This window comes from Polypterus senegalus, chromosome 1 (genome assembly GCF_016835505.1).
Source record: "Polypterus senegalus isolate Bchr_013 chromosome 1, ASM1683550v1, whole genome shotgun sequence".
Classification (NCBI taxonomy): Eukaryota; Metazoa; Chordata; class Cladistia; order Polypteriformes; family Polypteridae; genus Polypterus; species Polypterus senegalus.
Window position 1 is genome coordinate 176936946 of NC_053154.1, and position 21854 is coordinate 176958799.

A 21854-nucleotide genomic window follows, 5' to 3' on the forward strand; every position below is an offset into this window, starting at 1 on the left:
GCTCTTCATTTACCCTTTTTTTAAAAAAAAAAAAAAAAGTTTTTTTTTTTTTTATAACACACCCAACAATTTAAAAGCCCAGGAAGAAACCAAGGCAATCGTGTGCATCAGTGTTTCTTAAACTACGGGTCAGGTCGCGAATACGTCTGTGATGAGTCGCCATAGAACTGTATAGTATAATTAGTTCAGTTTGTCCAAGTGCGAATTCTGTGTCAAATGATATATGCTTCTACCTGCTATTTAGCATAATGCGAAACAACTCATAATTGCTAATCCCCACGTACTATCTACAACCTATTAAACAATCTGACAGACAAAGACATAAGAAACAGGAAATAAGAGACAAATGAACTTGTTAGACTAAGAGACCATGGCACTAGATCGCAATGTCAAAATTAAAATAACAGGTGCAGGCAAAGGGTGCGGCAATTTTCAAGGTGTTATGAAGGCTGCGTGTAGTGTTTGTGTGCAGTGGCAGTGTTTTACACAAAATGCATTTTCGGTGATCATGAACAAAGGGATATCTCTAGCTTTAGCACTTATTAGGGGTTTAGCACCCGGATAATGGTGGTACTTCAAAATAAGTGCTAGATGGAAAAGCAGAGCCCTTTTTTGTAATATATGCACAGTAAACAATCTGGTTGGTCTATGGGGAAAAGAGTTTTCATGCAGTCAACTTGTGTGGGGATGGTAGGGTCTCCCATGGACTTCTTGCTTAGCTTTAGAAAGGGGTTTTCAAAAACAAAAGGGGTGGATGTGTCCCCCTTAGAGTTTTTGTGCAGTTAAATCATGTCAGAATGGGAAGAAAAATGGCTAGACTGGTCTTTCAAAGGTCTGTGCCTAGATGACTGAGATCAGGGACTAAAGTCCCCTCACTAGCCCAAACCAGAATGACACCACTGCATGAACAGCCCCTCTGGACATTCTTACTTGTTTGCCGCTATGGCATACATTGAATCTAACTTTGTAACAGGCTTGCATTAACTTTTAAGTGTCTGGGTGAGAAACAATTATTCTTGTCACACTATTTCAAAGTGAATTGATAAAAGTCTATGGGTATTGGGAAGTGCATGTTTGTTAGACCAGTGAAAACACCAGAAAATTGTGAAAGGTTGAGTCAAGCAGTAGGCAGCCTATAGAGTTAAACATTTCAAACTGGACTGCTCAGCAAGTCTTCAGCAAGGTTTATCAAAAGATATATTATTTATCACGATTTATATGAAATACAAATAGTGTATACATTTTATCAGATTTTTTTTTATTTATTTATTTTTTTAACTTGGAACCTGGGATATATTGTATTTGCAAACTTTTTTGAAAAATCTGTTAATCTTGGAGTTAAAATCAGCATTGATCACTTCATTTTTTTGACTGACACCAGGAGTCGTGTAAGTTAAGTGACATTTCAGAAACCATATCTTCACACCATACCCCAAGAATTTCTTTTTCTTATGTTTGCTAAATCTTACACAAAGCATTTCTAATGCCAGTGATAACCCCTCAGAAATCTATTCCCATTTTGAATGATAATTGTTTTAGCTTCAAACCCCAAGTGCCTCCTGTGTGTTTGCATGTGCTGCCTTGCTCGGGGCAAGCAGGTTTGAAAAATAGATACAGAATGTATTGTTAAGACAACACCACATGTATCAAATTTTTTTCTTTTTGCAATATTCATAAAAGAAACATGCTTGGATAGAAACAAACATTTAGGTTTGTTATTGTTATTACAGTGGTGTGAAACTATTTGCCCCCTTCCTGATTTCTTATTCTTTTGCATGTTTGTCACACAAAATGTTTCTGATCATCAAACACATTTAACCATTAGTCAAATATAACACCAGTAAACACAAAATGCAGTTTTTAAAATGATGGTTTTTATTATTTAGGGAGAAAAATCCAAACCTACATGGCCCTGTGTGAAAAAGTAATTGCCCCCTTGTTAAAAAAATAACCTAACTGTGGTGTATCACACCGGAGTTCAATTTCCGTAGCCACCCCCAGGCCTGATTACTGCCACACCTGTTTCAATCAAGAAATCACTTAAATAGGAGCTGCCTGACACAGAGAAGTAGACCAAAAGCACCTCAAAAGCTAGACATCATGCCAAGATCCAAAGAAATTCAGGAACAAATGAGAACAGAAGTAATTGAGATCTATCAGTCTGGTAAAGGTTATAAAGCCATTTCTAAAGCTTTGGGACTCCAGCGAACCACAGTGAGAGCCATTATCCACAAATGGCAAAAACATGGAACAGTGGTGAACCTTCCCAGGTCGTGGCCGGCCGACCAAAATTACCCCAAGAGCGCAGAGACGACTCATCCAAGAGGTCACAAAAGACCCCAGGACAACGTCAAAAGAACTGCAGGCCTCACTTGCCTCAATTAAGGTCAGTGTTCACGACTCCACCATAAGAGAGAGACTGGGCAAAAACGGCCTGCATGGCAGATTTCCAAGACGCAAACCACTGTTAAGCAAAAGAACATTAGGGCTCGTCTCAATTTTGCTAAGAAACATCTCAATGATTGCCAAGACTTTTGGGAAAATACCTTGTGGACTGATGAGACAAAAGTTGAACTTTTTGAAAGGCAAATGTCCCGTTACATCTGGCGTAAAAGGAACACAGCATTTCAGAAAAAGAACATCATACCAACAGTAAAATATGGTGGTGGTAGTGTGATGGTCTGGGGTTGTTTTGCTGCTTCAAGACCTGGAAGGCTTGCTGTGATAGATGGAACCATGAATTCTACTGTCTACCAAAAAATCCTGAAGGAGAATGTCCGGCCATCTGTTCGTCAACTCAGGCTGAAGTGATCTTGGGTGCTGCAACAGGACAATGACCCAAAACACACCAGCAAATCCACCTCTGAATGGCTGAAGAAAAACAAAATGAAGACTTTGGAGTGGCCTAGTCAAAGTCCTGACCTGAATCCAATTGAGATGCTATGGCATGACCTTAAAAAGGCGGTTCATGCTAGAAAACCCTCAAATAAAGCTGAATTACAACAATTCTGCAAAGATGAGTTGGCCAAAATTCCTCCAGAGCGCTGTAAAAGACTCATTGCAAGTTATCGCAAACGCTTGATTGCAGTTATTGCTGCTAAGGGTGGCCCAACCAGTTATTAGGTTCAGGGGGCAATTACTTTTTCACACAGGGCCATGTAGGTTTGGATTTTTTTTTTCTCCCTAAATAATAAAAACCATCATTTTAAAAACTGCATTTTGTGTTTACTTGTGTTATATTTGACTAATGGTTAAATGTGTGTGTTGATCAGAAACATTTTGTGTGACAAACATGCAAAAGAATAAGAAATCAGGAAGGGGGCAAATAGTTTCACACCACTGTATATAGTCATTCTTATTTGTTTCTTTGTGACTGTTGTCATTATGATAATATACCTCTGCTTGGGTCTCAGTACAGTACAGTATTGATTTTCTAATTTGGGTAGTCCAAGTTTTCTTAAAGTTTTTAATTGGTTGTATTGACTAGAGGAGTGATAAATGAGTTTAGCTGTGGAGTGACTGCAGCACCACTCTAGGCAGCAATATGAATAATTCACGCAGTGCTGAACCAGCCAATGTTCTCAAAGGAATAAGTGCATCGCAGGGTATTCCCCATCCATGGCCAGACCTAAAAGAAATGTTTGTAGTTATAGGTTCCAAAAACAATTCCTAGAAAATGCACCTTTTATGGCTGCCAGAAAATCATCAAGCTACTGGTGTTTAAGAATTAAACCACCAATATGGAAAAACATGGAAGTAAATGATCTAACTTTATATTTTTAACAGAGATGTATCTGTTTTTACCTAGCTAATAGCCAGTTGCATTGTATGGAAACCTATTCATGACACTCTAGAAAATATTGCATTATTTTGCAAAGATGCTACCTGCTATAGTTGGTGACATTATACCTGCATATGTTGTGGCTATCTAGTGAGAGCTATAAAAGAAAAGGTTAAGTATGCACATACCGTACAATCAAGTATTGCAGAACTAATCTTTAATCCTAAAAGAACCCACCGTTGATGTAAAGAATTTTGAGTACTACCTTTTACTATGGTTAAATAGAACATTCTTCTAATGTAGTGTTGTGTCAATACAGATATTGTAGACTTTGGTGTTGATGCTAACTTTTGGAACTTTGTGCTGTTACCAAAATTCAAGCAAATAACAGAACTCAAATACCCCCCACCCATCTTTCCTCCCCCCGTCTTACTCCAAACTCATTGGTGTTGCCTACTATGCCCTGCTTTCCTCTTGATAGCTGAGAAGTCCCATTGTGTTGAAGCATGCAGTTTTGTTTTGTTTAGTCTTTTGAAATATACATTTTTCTAAAACTAAAGTAACAACCGTCAAGGGAAGGAGTGATGGGCTTGAGAGGAAAGCTAATATTTACTTCTTGTAATGAAAATCCCAAAATGCTGGTACAGTTCTTGAAATTTTTTTTTAATGTGGCTTTTTCAGTACTCAAAGCCCTACGTTAAGGCACTTTAAAAAAGGGTTTGTAATACTGGAGCTCGTGATTTTGAAACCATTGTCACTTGATTATACCTAATGTTATCAGAGACTATGCAGAAGCTAGTCTTGTGCACAAAGAGATAATTAGATGTTGCTGTTATAGTCATTTTATTTGCAGATTTGGTATTAGCAGTAAATAAATAACAAGGAAGGTAGTTTTAAATAAGCATTAGAAATGCCCAGTTAGGCATCTTTTACTTTTGTAGATGGAAGTAAATTGTAGCAATGTGTACTTTTTATACTCGTGTACATTATACTGAATGATGCTTACATTTTACCAGAGTGTTTCTTCCAGTGGGTACTTGTACTTTCACTTAAGTAAAGAATTTGAGTACTCCCACCTGTGGCAAACTGAATTGATTGAACATAGTTTAGAAAGGCACACACCTGTGTATATGAGGTCCCACTATACACACTTTGTCAGGATAAAAAACTAAGCTATGAGGTCCAGGGAACTTTCTTTAAACATCAGCGATAAAACTGTGGAGAGCTATGAATGTTCCCAGGAGTACAGTAGCCACATTTCTGAAATAGAAGTTTGGATCCACAAGGACAATTCCTAGAGTAACTGGACAAGAAGGGGCTTCGTATCGGAGATGAGCAAGAACCCAATGATCTCACTTACCAAGCTTTAGAAGTCCTTTGCTGAGGTGGAAGAATTAGTTGGACAACCACCATCTAAGCAGACCTTCATCAATCATGTGTTTATGGTAGAGTGGCTAGACAGAAGCCACTGTTGAGTAAAAGAAATATGACAGCTTGCTTGGTGTTTGCCAAATGGCTTTTAAAAACTGATCAGATGAGACAGAAACTGACATCTTTGGGCAGAACTCCATGTTCCACTATGTCTGGCGATGACCTGGCATTTTTCATCACCTGCCTAAATACAACCCCTGTCACTGAAGCATAATGGTGGCAGCATCATGTTATATGTGTGCTTCTCAAGAGAACGGTCAGAATTGTGTGGAGGAGGAAGAAGAAAACTTGCTCCAGGGTGCTTACAACCTCGGAATGGTAGTGGAAGACCTTTCAGCACGATGATGACCCTAAGCATACACCCAAGACAATGCCAGAATGGCTTCAAAAAACTGTACTTGTCTAAACTCTAGACTTAGACACCAAATAGACTATCTGTGGAAAGAACTGAAGATGAGCAGTTTATAGATGCTTCCCCTCGAATTTAAAAGAGATTGAGAGGATCTGCTGCAAAGAATGGGGTAAATACAGGTGTACAAAGCTTGTACAAATTACTGAATTAAGGGTCTGAATACTTATGTTAATGAAAGATTTGATTCATTAATACATTTGCAAACCTTTCTGAAATGGTACATTTATCAATTTAAAATTAAATCTACAAAACTATGAAGAGTGCAGAAAATAAATGGTCTGAATCCACTGTGTGTGTATGTGTGTATTTGTATACATACATATTATGTATTTATGCTAGCTGTTGAAGACCGGTTGACATCTAAAAAAATCAACTTACACCTCATTGTTAATGTTTACAATGAACCTATTTTCAAATCTATTTTGTATTTGATGCACCATCTGTTGCAGTGATAAATGCAATGCATATGTCTGTTGTTGTATGCCATTTGGTGTGGGATTCTTAAAAGCAATGTTAATGTTTATTTTGCACCATCTGTTCAAATGACGGAGACATAGCACCTGGATGATCACATAGACGTATACTTTTTTTTTTTTTTACTAATGTGTGTGCGTGTGTGTCTGGATATGGATTTCTGCAACCACTGATTGGAGTTTGAGTTGATTACCATGTTAAACTTTAGTCAATAACACAAGGGTATATGTAACCTGAGTTATCTTAAGTCTTTGGGAGCAGAGTTATATAATCCTTAAGGTGAGTGAAACTTTGCATGTAAAGTTCTGAAATGCTTTGTAATAAAGAAAAAAATCATTGTTTTATAAGTGTTTTCCTTATTTTATTAATTTTTTTATTTCTGCCCACTAACTAGGAAAAGCGACACCAAGATCGTGCTCTAGCTATTTATAAGCAAGTACTACGAAATGACCCAAAGAACCTGTATGCTGCCAATGGCATAGGTTTGTATAAACTTTTTCATATGTTGACTTTCTTTATTGAACTTTTATTTAAGTAAGAATGGTTAGGTTTTTATTTTTTTTTTAAAGAAGCACTTTATTAATCCACTAAAGATAAAAACAGTTTTTTTTTTTTATTCTACAAAAGTCAGATCTAGGCTTACAGGGGGTTAAAGAAGCTGGCATGGAAATATAGAAAATTATTGCCAGCTATAAAAACAAAGAACTGAGATTTATTTAAAGAGTGGAGGAAGCTGTGAATATGTGCTGGTAAAGAGAGAAGGTATTTTAGAAGGATTGTCAGAATATTTAGAAAACCTGTATGAAGAATTGATGATAGAGAGAAAACGTTTGGAAATAAAAATGACTGAAATGCTGATGTAAAAAAATTTTGTGCTTCCTGCCAAAAAAAAGTAGCGATAACTAACTCAAAAGAATACTGTACCAGCAAAGGTTCTTCAAAGATGTGACAGAGTTGATTGAAAAGTATTGATATAGTGAATTCATGAAATCCGTAAGTCAGAAAAAGTATCCACTTAATTTTTTTTTCTTGCAATTTTCTATTAGTCTTGAAGGTTAATAATGCAGACGAATGGTAGTCACCAGTGAAGTTGTACAACCCATCCAATCAAATTGTTACATTTTATAAAGAAATCAATAGTACAGAATTGCTCATTAATATAATAATCTACTTTTGAAGGCAATTGGTCTGCTCTCCTGGGAGTTAACCTTTTGAGTCTGTAAAGTGCAAATTTGTAACCCTTTGCAAAAAACGTATGACCTTTGTTGTTACTACAGCGTCTTTGAGAGAGAGTAACAATGTATTAAATAAAACAAAATCAGTTTGCTTTACTTAACTAAAAAAAAAAAAACTGCTGAAATAGACATTTAGGTTTGTGATTTTATGGTTTAAATGTAACTAACCTACATATTTGTCCATCTCATTTGCGCTTTTCTCAGTTTTGCTAATACAGAAAAACAATGTACAAACCATCCCCATCCCTCCCCCCACCTCCTACCCCTTATTGTTTCAGCATGTTACTTTTAGGTCACTTGAGAATTACAGAGATGGGCAGTGAAACAACCTGTGTTTGCTAATAAATAAAATTCTGAAGATGTACTGTAAATTGCATAATTAACACGATTTTCAATTACAGTTTAAGGTCTTATTTTCCGGCCCAAATTTTGTATTGTGATTTTATTGGATTGTGTAGTAAACTGACTCGGGGGAAATTGCTAATGTTAGTTGATGGACCCGCATGCTTTTTTGTTTGTAGTTTGTAATACTGTTGTCCATTTGTTACAATTGAAATGGTGGTTCAACAGCAGAGCATTTGGGGATGCCGCAATGCTGGGCACCTTTTTCACAGATGCATGTCTTATGATGCCAAAGCAGTAATAATCAATTTTAATTTGAGTGAATAAAACCTTTTTTTACTTTTTCCTCCAGGTGCAGTTTTGGCACATAAAGGATACTTTAGAGAGGCACGTGATGTTTTTGCACAGGTCAGGGAAGCCACTGCTGAAATAAGTGATGTTTGGTTAAACCTTGCACACATCTATGTCGAACAAAAGCAGTATATCAGTGCAGTTCAAATGGTATTTATTTTTCTCTCATACACATTTTCTGAACTATTGCTAAGGATATTGTTTGATATTGAACTATAAGCTTTTAATATTTTTAAAAAGGCAATCCTTATTTTTTCCTTTTTTCCAGTATGAAAATTGCCTGAAAAAATTTTATAAGCATCAAAACACAGAAGTTTTACTTTATCTGGCTCGAGCATTGTTCAAGTGTGGAAAGCTAGAGGAATGCAAACAAACCCTGCTAAAGGTATTGTAAGGAACGTATCCAGTTTTCGCCAGTTCCTTACTGAAATAAGTTCAGTGACTGCTAACTTTTTTTTTTTTTCTTTTTCTTTCGTCTTTCCTCCAGGCAAGACATGTGGCACCTAATGATACTGTACTTATGTTTAATGTGGCTTTAGTTCTGCAGAGATTGGCCACATTGGTACTAAAAGATGAAAAGAGTAATCTGAAGGCTGTGCTCAGTGCTGTTAAAGAACTTGAGCTCGCCCATAGGTAAACTGTTCATCTAAGTCTGAATTTTCAATCTTTTAGGAAAGAACATCTAAGAAATGACCCTTTTAGTTGGGTTGTGACATTTTTAAAAAAACATATTCCTAAAACTGCTGATAATTCCCGTCAGCGTACCTGCTATACCACCCCGTCCTACCGCCACCCCACCCACGCCTCCTATTCTCTCGGTCACAATCACGATACAACACCCATGAACAGTGTCCGATCGGGTGTGAATTTATACTGCCGCTGTTAGTTTCAGTGCGATCAGGGTGGGGGCAAGGGAGAGCGGGAACGTGACTTGCAGAATAAAACTGAAAAAAAGCTAAGCTTTTAGAAATACCATACATTTTACAACTGATCTGATGTTCATTTTTAAATAATATTGCATTAGTGTGACAATGTTGTACTATTCAGGTCATCTAATGCTTTCTTCAAAATGTCACATATATTTGTCTCTTTCTTTTTTGCCCGGTGCTCCGTTGACATCATGCACCATAAGGCGTGAGCTTATTCAGTGCGAGCAGAAGCACGAGGGTGGCCGTTTGCTGTGTGCTATAACACGCTTCACTTGGTGGTGTTCAACACACACATGCTGTGCAAGGTATGCACGGGTCCACTGAGAAAATGCCTATAGATAATGCAAAAGAGGATGCAACATCGATAAGCTTCTGTTCCAAGACCGCGGCAAACTCAGTCAGTCAGTGTCAGTCACACCTTCAATGTAATAGGAACCACAACATAGAGAGAAGTGTGTACATTTCAATAGGTACACATGTTGTAAATGTAGAAAGGTTGGTCCTTGGGTGTTAACATTTGAATCTGATGATTGCATATAGCACGCAGAACTGACCTCTCTGTACTATTCTTTCCTCTGCATGTCCTGGAGTACAAAAGAAACGGCACCATGCACCCAAAAGTGGACACTGGCAAGATCGGAAAAAAAAAACAAAAAAAAAAAACATGATCACTGATTACAAGCGCAAGAAGGCGTGCAAATGAATATGAATAATGTTGCAACAGTGCCACGTTTTCCAAAATGTACTATACAGGTCATAAAATGAGTTATTCCAAATCTCATATATGCCTATGTCTCTGTTTTTTTTTGTCAGTGTGGCTTTGACATCATGTACCATAAGGTGCATACTAATTCAGCATGAGCAGGTACACTCAATAAAATTGAATAAAAAAAAATGGAATGGTTGGTGAGATACAAAGAAGGCAGATTCACCAGCCTTTGTGTCTCAGCTTTTATCCCTTCAGATCAGAGAATTTCCAGTTCCATTGTCTCAAAACACCACTCACATGTACAGTTATTCCTAGTTTCAGATAAAAAGTAACCACGTTAGGTCTGGGGCAGGGGGTGTGCGTTGTATCGTGATTGTGACTGAGAGAATAAAAGTGAAAAAAAATGCTTACTTTTACAAGAACTATAAATTTACACCAGCTGTTACAGACACAAATCAAATGTATGTTGTTATTCTATAATATCAATAAGAACAGCTCATTACTCGAAACGGTAAATTTGCTGGGGAGCTGGTTTCAAACTCATGACCTCCGGATTATAAGTTGGCAATTCTAACCACAGCACCATGGAAGCTGTTGCACTGTACTTGCACCTTTTGTGAAAGTGTTTATTTGATATTTGGCCATCAGCCTTCACACATTATACAATACAGTTCATGTCTAAATTTTGCTATTTATTACTAAAACATGAAAAACTTTTCTGTTTTAATGATGTGTTTACATAGATTGTTGTAGACACAAAACACGCATCAAATTATTTCCCCTTACAATTCTGGGTAGCTCACTCCCAGATAACCAATCAAGGCAGGAACTGGGAAAACTTCTTGCCTGTTCTGAGGCAGTGGGGAGATGGTATAGCAGGCTACTCGCTGCTTGGGCTTAGCGACACACTGTTTCCCTTTCTTGGGAAACAGTTTGAATGCTATAGAGTTTATGTGCAAAGGCATATTAAGTGTTGGCAAGACAATTATTAAAGCGGCAAAGAATCAAATGCTAAGGCTAGGTTAGTCTATTGATGATGATTTTTGGAAAGATTGTCATCCAGTGTTCTTATGGTAGTTATAGGTGTGGGGATCAAAAAATAAAAATAAAGTGTTGAACTACAGATCAGTGAGAGGAAACACAGAAAGTAGAATGTTTGTTTTTATTAGGTTCAGATTTATAGAATATCTCCCTAAATATCAAAGTCGGATGCATTTTACAGAAAAGTCTCTAAAGATTTTGAAGATCTGTAACTTTTAGAAGGTCAGTGTTAACTGTAATTACAGTGGACCAAACACTGACCAGCATTAGCTGTTATCATAAATTATATTGTGCTGGTCTTTGAAAATGCAGAATAGGTTTAGTGAGATGAGTAACTGTGTTTATTTATATATCAATTTTAATCAAGGTATTTCAGTTATCTCAGCAAAGCTGGAGACAAGATGAGATTTGACTTGGTCCTTGCGTCTTCTGAAGCCCGGTGAGTATCTTGTTAAATTATTTTAATTTCTTAATAATAATAATCAAAATGAGCATGCCCCTTTTTCCTCTTCCCCATATGTGTGCAAATTTAAATATAGTCATTTTAACATTATAAAAAGAGTTTGATGGATAAAGAAGTGTTTTGCTATAGTCAGTTTTGTGTTGTAACTAATTTTGTTGTAACTTTCATTTTAAGTGGTAATAGGTTACCAGATTTATATTGATTAGATTTTCATGTATTAGAATAACACCTAAAATATTTTTACATTACATTCGATTAGCTAATTTCTGTAATTGCTAATCACAATTCATTGATGGGGATTAGTATTTGTCATGTTGCTAGATGTCAGCTGGGAGCCGCAAGTTGATGACATACATAGTAGTAAGTGTGAAACCCTATCAGAAATCAAATACCTCTTAAACTTTGGCTCCAACTAACTGTACAGTTTTAACAAAATGCTGTATTAAGTCTGTAGGTTAGCTAACAGGGAAACAGAAGGTTAGGCCTCAAGATTAGATTTCAGTGGAGGTAGGAAATGTGCAGTTTAATGGAAAAAATATTAAGCAGACTACCACAGACAAATAGCTTTTCCTTAGACCGGCAAGTGTTTTCTTTGTGTATGCAAAAGTATACACAAAATAGAAACAAAGTTGGGGGGAATAAAAGGAGTGAGGTTTATTGGCAGTAGCAAAAAGTACACATTTTCTGGCAGGGGATTTATAATGGCAGTGCTTTTGGCAGAAAAATGTGATTGCAGTGAAGAGCAGGAGTGAACTTATAGTTTATGGACTGCAGTAATCTAATTTCTAATTGGGAAAACAACAAACCTACAGTTGAAAGAGGTTAATAGCATTTTGTTTATTTTTAATTTTTTTGTCTTTTGTTTAATGAGCTCCATAAACGAGGTAAACAAAACTTTGTGAAAACTAGAATTTGCTTTGTAATACAGCATGGTTTGCCAAAATGGTTTCCTTATTTTTTTAGATTAGTAGAACTTTAATAGGCTTGTGATGGGTTGGCCTACTCTTTCATCCTAAGCTTAAGATAGACAGACACACACACACACACACCAGCTTAATCCACTGAGCTTAATCACTGATAATAGGTTATGCCTGTATAACCTTACTCATCATCGTTCCACAGGGATATCCCCGTCTACACACTTTGGTCACCGAGAATAGCTTAGACATTTGGAGACTGATAAAATTTGGCAAATGCCACTTAAAATCCAGTGATGGATTCCTTTCACTGTATTGTCTGATGTTAGGGGCATCTCAACCAAAGACCCAGTCACAGTCCTAACCCTGTAAGAAAGTGGCAGCTCCTCACATCTGGTGCCCTGCTTCTACTTTATTATTTCAGTCACTCAATATATGTAGACAAAATATAGAAATGTAAATGTTAAGCAGTATATTTTAAATTAGAATACAGTAATAGCAAATGAACTAAATTACATAAATGATAAAATAAAATAGTAACTATAAAATATAGATGTAAAGTCCTGATTAAAAAATACACCATTGTTTCAAAGTCAAAAACCTAAATAATACCTTTTTCTAAAGATAAAGGTGTGTTGATGTTAACGAAGCCTTGTCAAGACAGTTTTAATTTCAGCAGTCATGGTCTTTCTCTCTCACATATATATTACGGATGGTCCATTCTTAATACCATCCCCGTCTTCTCTCTCATTACGGGTGGTCCATTCTTAATGCCAGAATGCCCCATAGAGTTGTTGTCCTGTGTGATGTTACACTCGGATAACTGGCTAGCTGCGATGGTATTGGACAGCTCTAACTTAAAGCTTTGAGCATAAAAATATATGCAAAACTTGTCAAGTGTTCATTTCTGTTATATCTGCAGTTCCTTTTTTCACCACCTAAAATAAATTCAAGTTATACTCTGTCTGGTCATTCTATAGATACCATATAAATGAAATTATATATACTACATAGCTGAAAACATTGTTAATCGTAGCATTGTTCTTTAAAGGCTGTCACAGCCCTCCTTCGTATGCAAAGTTTATTTGTTGGTCACTGCTGTCCATCCGAAAAGTGAATTTTGTGATTTTTTTTTTTTTTTTTCATTTTTCTTTTAATATAATGTGAATTCTGCTTTTGGATGTCTAAATTCCATATTAATTAAAAATGGCTATGTATATTTTTAGTCAAGATATACAGAGAACTTGATATACTGTAAGTGGATAGGGATGTTGAATCTTGTGTTGTAAATTCTGACTGTTGCTGGCTCAGCATGGTTTGCAGGTTCTTCCTGTTTTTTCATGGGTTTTTCTGAATTTTCTTTTACATTCCCAAGGTTGTGCATGTTAACTGATGATTCTAAAGTCACTCTCTGAGTGTGGGTGTGTGCATGAATGGACCCTTTGACGGTCTGATGCTGTGTCTCAGTCTGTTTCCCTCTAATTTTATATATATATATATATATATAATAAAAAACTGAAATATGCAGATATTTCATCAGTAGCAAATCTGTTAGTTCATCAGTTTATTTTAAATGGGTTCTTGCTCCTGTTGCTCCACGTTAATAAAGCAGGTTTGTTTATTTAAGTTAATACATCAAGTAAAATCTTATATACATTCCTCATTTCAGATTTATTCTCAGTGTTTCATTAATATTGATATCCAGTTTCACCATTGAGGATAGAGACTGAATTGTTTTAATGGCAGATTATACCTGACCCTTGATTTCAGATTATGATGCAGTAGTTCATCAGGAGAATTTTTCAGACTTACCATGGGACAAAAACAAAAAATGCTGAATGTTCATTAAATGTCATCTTTGGAACTTGTGCACAAGACACATACGCTCCCATAGATAAATTTCTCATTTTACCACGCTGTATTGCCCCCAAGTTTAAAGCTACTTTTGTCTTTCATTTTGGTTTTATATTTTGATTTATTTTCATAATTCCAAAATGACATCAGTTTGCAGTGATTATATACACTTGTTATCCATACATTGTATTTTTGTGTCGAATAATTATGATGAAATGTAGTTGAGCTGTACTGACCCTAATATTGAGAGTGTATTTTTATTAGGTACAGTATAGAATATTAAATACTTGAAGATAAATACAAAGTGATTTTTTTCTAATTTTTTTTTTTTTTTTACTATATTTGGTTATAAATACAGTATATTTTAGGTTTTATGTTTATATGATATGAAAATAAATAGCTCTTCAACTAAGATTTTTCTTAACAAAAAAGTATTTGCTTGATTTAATGTACTATCTTGTTTTTTTTATACTACTTTTAGTCAGTGCTCAGACTTGCTTAGCCAGGCTCAGTATCATGTTGCACGAGCACGTAAACAGGATGAAGAAGAAAGGGAGCTCCGGGCTAAACAGGAGCAAGAAAGAGAGCTTCTCCGTCAGCAACTCCTTAAGGAGCAGGTCTGTGGTATTACATGACAAATGTATTTAAACGTGTATTTTATACCTTAATTACATATGTAAGAATTAATACTTTATTGCATGTTCTGTCTTTGAAAATCTTAAGTGACTGTTTTCTGTTCATTTTCCTCTCTCCCCTTTTTTGGTGGCTTTTGTATTTTTAAAAGAAAAAAGTTAATATTTTTTTATGATTATAAATTCTAGGAAGACAAGCGACATAGAGAAGAGGAAGAACAGAGGAAACTACTGGAACAGAGAGCACAATATGTGGAGAAGACCAAAAACCTTCTGACATTTGCTGATGGTGGTGGTGGTGGTGGTGGGGCAGGTCCCAAGGAGAAAAAGAAAGGTGGCGGTGGAGGAGGCAGGGTGAGTATATTTGTTTTTAGTATGCTGTTTCAGTTGCACGGCCTAAGTCAATTTTAAGGTAAGTGCCTTCAAGTAAGAGTATGGATTACAGTTAGTGGGACTAGTTTAGTGTTTAATATTGTAATGTTGTAGATGGATAAATAATAAGCACATGGTGGCCTCTTTCTCCTAGACATCATTGCTGAGAGACAAAGGCTATTCTGGCATCCAGTAAAGCAATGCAGTGGTAGTGCCATTGCTCAATGGCACACTCCTTTGTTCATGTGAATTAGGGACTGAAGTTGGCTTGATAACCCAATGAACAGATTTCACTTTGTTTCTTGCCACTATGCTAAGAAATGCTAAACATCAGCCCAATGTTTCTGGAATTCAACATAAATATGTAGTGCTTTGACTGTTAAGCTATTTATGTTTTATTTTGGACAGGATTAAAACCTTCCTCAGTTTAATTTAACAGTAAATGTTTCATCTTTAGAGTGGTCAGTTATACTCCAGCTCAGAGTCTGGATTTTATATCTGTGAGACCCAGGTTTTAATAGGTTTGCTCTTTGTAAAAAGTGAAGTGGATGCATTTTCTTCTGTTCTAGTTATGTGGAAAGTGGTACTGGATAATAGGAACATTTTTCTTTGCTTATATTAAAAACTGTTTATAAATGTTTTTAAATAGCGCTCGAAGAAAGGAGCAGAATTTGATGAGTTTGTTAATGATGACTCTGAGGACTTACCTCTTCCAAAGAAGAAAAAGAAAAGAAAGGCAGGCAGTGGAAGTGAACAAGAAGAAGAGGATGAAGACGGCGAGAAAAAGAAGAAGAAGAAAAGGAGGCGGTATGAGAGATGTGCATTAATAACTTTTTATTATTATAGTAACCTTTTATGTTTTGATCACATGCAATACGTGTTAGTAAAATTGGCATGTATATACAGGTTAGCAGTACCATTACAATAGAAAATTAAGTCTGAACCATTCTAAGCAAATATCGAACACTGGAATCCCTGAAGCCTACGAAAAAAAGTCGTAATCCCGGGCCACCTTAAATTCTTTTGCACCTCTCCATCAGTGTCTTTGTTTTGTAAATGTGTCGATCAGCACAAGTAGAAAGCAGTTTGCTATCCCATCCCCCACTCACAAAGCTGATGTCAGTTGCATAATGCTCAAAGCTAAAGTGTGTTTATCTGGGTGTGAGGTGAGGGATTCATTGACATTTAGTCTAAAAGTGTGAAAACAATTCTGATAGAGGAACTCTTAACACAATAGTGAACAAGGTTTTATTTTCAAGAATTTCTGGTGTTCACTATTTTGGTTTTAAACATTTTTGAACACATTTAACATGAAGCGGTCAGTTGCAGAATTGAACTTTTGTTAATTTTTCTCTTTAGGCCATTGGGACACAACTACAGTATAACGGACTATATTAATAATTGCAGCCTTGCAGACCTCCTCATTGGTACCCATATCAAAACCAGATGTACTTTAAAGAATTAATCAGACAACTTCTGTTTACTTTACACATGCTGAATATTTTTAACGACTTTATGTATTTGTGTGTGGCAGTTTTGTTTTTTTTTTCCTTCTCCCTTGTAATGGTTTAGAGGGCAGTATGTTCAAAGCTAATTTTAGATTAGCTGTAGCTGTGTTCAAAGCTGGGAATTGTAAAGTATTAAAATACATGAGTTACAAAAATGATAGATTATTTTATTATCCATCATTAAGCATTTCTTGCTCAGTGTGTTTAATTGTAGGGTTCCTGCTTCGCAGATCTTCACATGTCCTGGGCTCAAGTCCCATGTCTAGTTGTTGTTGTTGTTTGAGGGAGTTTTTCTTCATTAACGTTTAATTTCACATACCCTCGGATATGTAATTTATGTTGAATTGGCCCTGTTTGAGTATGGATGTTTATGTGAGAGATGGGCTTGTTTCTGTCATACTCATTTAATCAAATTCAAGTCCAGGGGTGCCAGAGTATATCTTAATTGCACTGGCAAAGAAATAGAAAAGATTGCATTGCCCACTCATGCATATCCTTACATTGACACAGAGGCCCATATGGAATGTACCAGTTAACTTAACCGGCATATCTGATGTGATATCAGGAGGACATCAGTGCACACACAGGATAAATGTGCAAAGTCCATTACAAACAACTTCTGGGTAGAGGATTCAGACCCATTCTGTTGGATTCCTGAGGTTTCGGTGCTACTCACTGTGTCACCATGCTTCTAAGTTTAAGAATATTGCTGTATTTTGTTTTTATTTTTTATTTTTAGACCGCAGAAGGATAAAGGTGACTTTGATGGCAGTGACAATGAGGAAGGTACTCCAAGAACTAAAAAACCACGCAAGCCAAGAGAACGCAAGAAGGCAGAAAGGGTAAAACTTAAGTGTAAACTGTCTACTTTTATATGTAATGTATTTCTAACTTCTCATGCTAATGCAGCTGCTTTATAGCACCCCATGTGTACAGATTATTAACCGGTGGACTTCTGCTTTAAGCAAAGAGACATGCCTGGTCTGCTTATGCTGAACTAGCAATTGTCGGCAGACATAAACTATACCAGTGCCAGTCACCAAAGCAGGTGCCCTGTTTTCTTTTTGAAAACAATCACCCACACCAGGTGCTCTTAACCCTCTACCTTGACTTTATTATCACAGAGTTCCTATGTTCGTTATTTTGGTTCACCTTTGGTATAGTTACTGTTAACTGTGTTTACATGAGTATTAGGTATATCTGCTTTACAGTGCCCCCACTTGTGCAGCCGTATCTGCACATGGACTGCTGCTTTAAGACCAGAGACCTTCTAACTCTGCACAAACAGACTGTTGTCTTCAGACATACACTTCACCTTTGCCAATCTTGAAAGCAGATGTCTGCTCTTTACATTGCTTTCTCTTCTCAGCTGCTAACCCAAGTGGGAATATGGTAGTCAACCAAAGGAGGTGCTCTTGAACAATATACATTGACCCAATTAAACAGAAAAAAAAATCAGTATTACTATAACACAAAATTAAAAAAACATACCAAAACCGATGGTAGACAAAGTAAGAATTGTATGTAAAATGACTAGTAGGGGATACATTTTGTATTTTTCAAAGCAGTTATTTTTTCACAGTCATGGTATATATTCATTTTATTTTATTAAAAACTAGCAAAATACCCGCGCTTCGCAGCGGAGAAGTAGTGTGTTAAAAAAGTAATGGAAAAGGAAACATTTTAATAATAGTGTACATATATAATATATACACACACACACACATCCACATACAGTGGGTATGGGTCTGAATACTTTCCCCTTCAATTTTTCACTCTGTTATATTGCAGCCATTTGCTAAAATCATTTAAATTAATTTTTCCCTCATTAATGTACACACAGCACCCCATATTGACAGACAAAAAAAAGAATTTTTGAAATTGTTGCAGATTTATTAAAAAAGAAAAACTGAAATATCACATGGTCCTAAGTATTCAGACCCTTTGCTCAGTATTTAGTAGAAGCACCCTTTGAGCTAATACAGCCATGAGTATTCTTGGGAAAGATGGAACAAGTTTTTCACACCTGGATTTGGGGATCCTCTGCCATTCCTCCTTGCAGATCCTCTCCAGTTCTGTCAGGTTGGATGGTAAACGTTGGTGGAGAGCCATTTTTAGGTCTCTCCAGAGATGCTCAATTGGGTTTAAGTCAGGGCTCTGGCTGGGCCATTTAAGAACAGTCACAGAGTTGTTGTGAAGCCACTCCTTCGTTATTTTAGCTGTGTGCTTAGGGTCATTGTCTTGTTGGAAGGTAAACCTTCGGCCCAGTCTGAGGTCCTTAGCACTCTGGAGAAGGTTTTTGTCCAGGATATGCCTTTACTTTGCCGCATTCATCTTTCCCTCGATTGCAACCAGTCATCCTGTCCCTGCAGCTGAAAAACACCCCCACAGCATGATGCTGCCACCGCCATGCTTCACTGTGGGGACTGTATTGGAGAAGTGATGAGCAGTGCCTGGTTGTCTCCACACATACCGCTTAGAATTAAGGCCAAAAAGTTCTATCTTGGTCTCATCAGACCAGAGAATCTTATTTCTCACCATCTCAGAGTCCTTCAGGTGTCTTTTAGCAAACTCCAAGATAGAACTTTTTGGCCTTAATTCTAAGCGGTATGTGTGGAGACAACCAGACACTGCTCATCACTTGTCCAATACAGTCAAAGTGCTTCAGTGGTATGCAAACTCCTTTTTGCACAGTTTACACAAAACCACGCTTTTATCAAGGCTTCCGTCGGGTAGTCTTTTTGAAATGAAATTTGCCTCCAATCAGTCCTAGCAATGCGCTTTCTTCCAAGACTTACATTTTTGCAGCTCTGATGTGTGCACCAATGTAATCGATGTACCTGGAAATCGTGCATTGACAAAAGTTCCCCTTTGCTTGGAATGCAAAGTGTGATTAAATACGTTATTTTTTTTAACGTGTTATGGAGTACATGCATCAAAGCTTCTCAGCTGTGCTTGTGCTAAGAAAAGGAAACATTTTAAAAATAACGTAACATGATTGTCAATGTAATAGTTTTGTGACCGTTATGAGTGTTGCTGTCATCAAGGATTTCATTATCATCATTTCTTTTAATCAGGTTCATATTTGGAGGATGTGTTGTGTTCAGGTTATATTCCGTGTTTGTCAACCGTTGTAAAGATAACAGGTTTCATTCATCGAAGTGTTCACTACCCAAATCGGTACTCATGAATCTAAGATGTTTAACAGGCGTTCACGGTATTAACTTGTGGGTTTGCCTGTGAATATTTAGCAGTGCGTGTGTATGAACTTAATTTAATCTTTTCCAGTCCTGCAAAGTCAGTTGATGTGAGCCGCTCGGAGTACATGCATCGAAGCTTCTCAGCTGTGCTTGTGCTATCTCGTGATGTCCACGGCTTTAATTTTAGCTAAGAACTGGCACTTAAAAGTTTCTTGCTACAGCAATTTTAACTCCGTTACAAAGTGATCCAAAGTCTCGTTTATACCTCGTGTCTTCTCATTAAACTTGTATCACACAAATAACATATTCGTCGTAGGCATGACAAACGGCAGCGGGAGCGTGTCTATAAACTTAATTTAAACTTACGGTTCACACCGTGCTTTGTTTCCGCAGTAGCTGCACTTATGAATATGCTTGTATGCATCACTCGCTTTATAATCTTTTGCTGCCTTCTTAATTTTGAAATGTGTTTTTTGTTCAGCACTCTTTGGAACCTCTTCCTTGTTCTCTGCGTACTTAAGTAGAAGGCGTGATGATGCGACACGCAACTCTGCCTCCCACGGCCATCGACCTGCAGTCTATTACAGTATATAGACGAAAATAGGTTCCAGTTATGACCATTACGCGTAGAATTTCAAAATGAAACCTGCCCAACTTTTGTAAGTAAGCTGTAAGGAATGACCCTTCCAAATTTCAGCCTTCTACCTACACGGGAAGTTGGAGAATTAAGAGTGAGTGAGTCAGTCAGTCAGTGAGGCTTTTATTAGTATAGATGCATTTTCTATTCTTAAGGTAACCTAGGACCTTGCATGCAAAAAGGTTTAAACTTAGCAAATACATTTTTAAAATGTTATCAGATATTTGTCAGCATCTTCAGATTGCATAAATACTGTAAAACCATGTATCCACACACTTCATAAAGTAATTAAAGTGTACGTATAAGTGAGATTTGGCCATTTTAAAAGAAAACTGACTCTAAACTTCATGTTGGTGAATTTCTTTCCATCCGCAACCTGTAACATAGCTCATGTTATAAATGCTGCACAGGTCACTTTTATTTTGAGAATCTGCTTCTTATGGTTCCATTTTCTTTTAGGTTTTAGATAGAAACTATCGTTTTAAGACCACAAAATGTCTGCCTATGAAATTATCCCTGAACCATATTAGAATATGAATCAGAATATTCTGATGTTGAGATCCAATAAATCAAAGGGGAAAGAACAGAGAGGAATGCAGAATTAGAGAGACAGAGCAAAATCTGCAACTGCAGGGTACGGCGATGCAACAGACAAGTGGTGATTGGTGGGGCATATGTGGAAAATATGAATTTCTGGTTATTCAGGAAGAGTGGCACGTGCAGCTTACACCAAGAGAAAACATAGACATATTGGGGGGATATACTGACATTGTTAAGTGAGGCTGCAAAAAGTTCAACAGATAATGTCGAAATTTTCAGCTTTATCAGTCGTGGAGTTGTAGCAATGCTACCGTGGGAAGAACTTACCATTTCCCAGCAGCACAAGGTGGATTACCCACATAGGATAACTGAAACATAAGGTTGGGCTGCTGGGAACAAAAGGCCAGTAGGAAAGATGAAAAGGGGGGGCCTGGCGGAGCAACTGGAGATAGGTGTTTTTGCGTATCCTGTCCAATGCATCATCTGAAAAGTCAATTGTACCCTAGATTGTTTCACATTAGGATGAATGGTGTCTTGTGCCTGTATGTTGTGTGCGTGTATAGAGGTGGATTAATCGTGTGTCTTCAAAAGGAGTGCTTACGCAAATCTCACCCCTCGCCACTCAGGACTTACCGGTAGGACTGTTTCACTCATTTACTACAGAAGCTGTCCTGGGGATTGTCGTACCAAACCATTTAATCTGCTTTTGCTGTATTATCTATACTAATAAAAGGCAAAGCCCTGACTGACTGACCGACTCACTCACTCACTCAATTTGGCAGGCTTATTCCTTAAAGCTTCCTGACAAAAGTTCGGCAGGTTTCATTTCGAAATTCTACGTGTAATGGTCATAACTGGAAGCTATTTTTCTCCATTTACTGTAATGGAGTTGAGCTCGAAAGCTGGGGGGTGCGGAGTTTCGTGTGACATCATCACGTTATCACGTGAACTGACTGTCAAAGCAGTGCGTAGAAAACCAGGAAGAGATCCAAAAAGCGCTGAAGAAAACATGCATTATACAATTGA

At 37.0% G+C, this 21854-nt stretch overlaps 1 protein-coding gene across 1 annotated transcript in view; it reads left to right on the forward strand.

Moving 5' to 3' along the window:
- The window catches only part of ctr9 (CTR9 homolog, Paf1/RNA polymerase II complex component), a 54194-nt gene that overhangs the window by 27793 nt on the left and 4547 nt on the right, over positions 1 to 21854 (forward strand). The window contains exons 14-22 of the mRNA XM_039763530.1: positions 6493 to 6580; positions 8028 to 8176; positions 8295 to 8411; positions 8514 to 8659; positions 11073 to 11144; positions 14421 to 14556; positions 14761 to 14925; positions 15593 to 15750; positions 17191 to 17293. Of these exons, the coding sequence (XP_039619464.1) occupies positions 6493 to 6580; positions 8028 to 8176; positions 8295 to 8411; positions 8514 to 8659; positions 11073 to 11144; positions 14421 to 14556; positions 14761 to 14925; positions 15593 to 15750; positions 17191 to 17293 (1134 nt within the window). The remainder of the gene's footprint in view (positions 1 to 6492; positions 6581 to 8027; positions 8177 to 8294; positions 8412 to 8513; positions 8660 to 11072; positions 11145 to 14420; positions 14557 to 14760; positions 14926 to 15592; positions 15751 to 17190; positions 17294 to 21854) is intronic.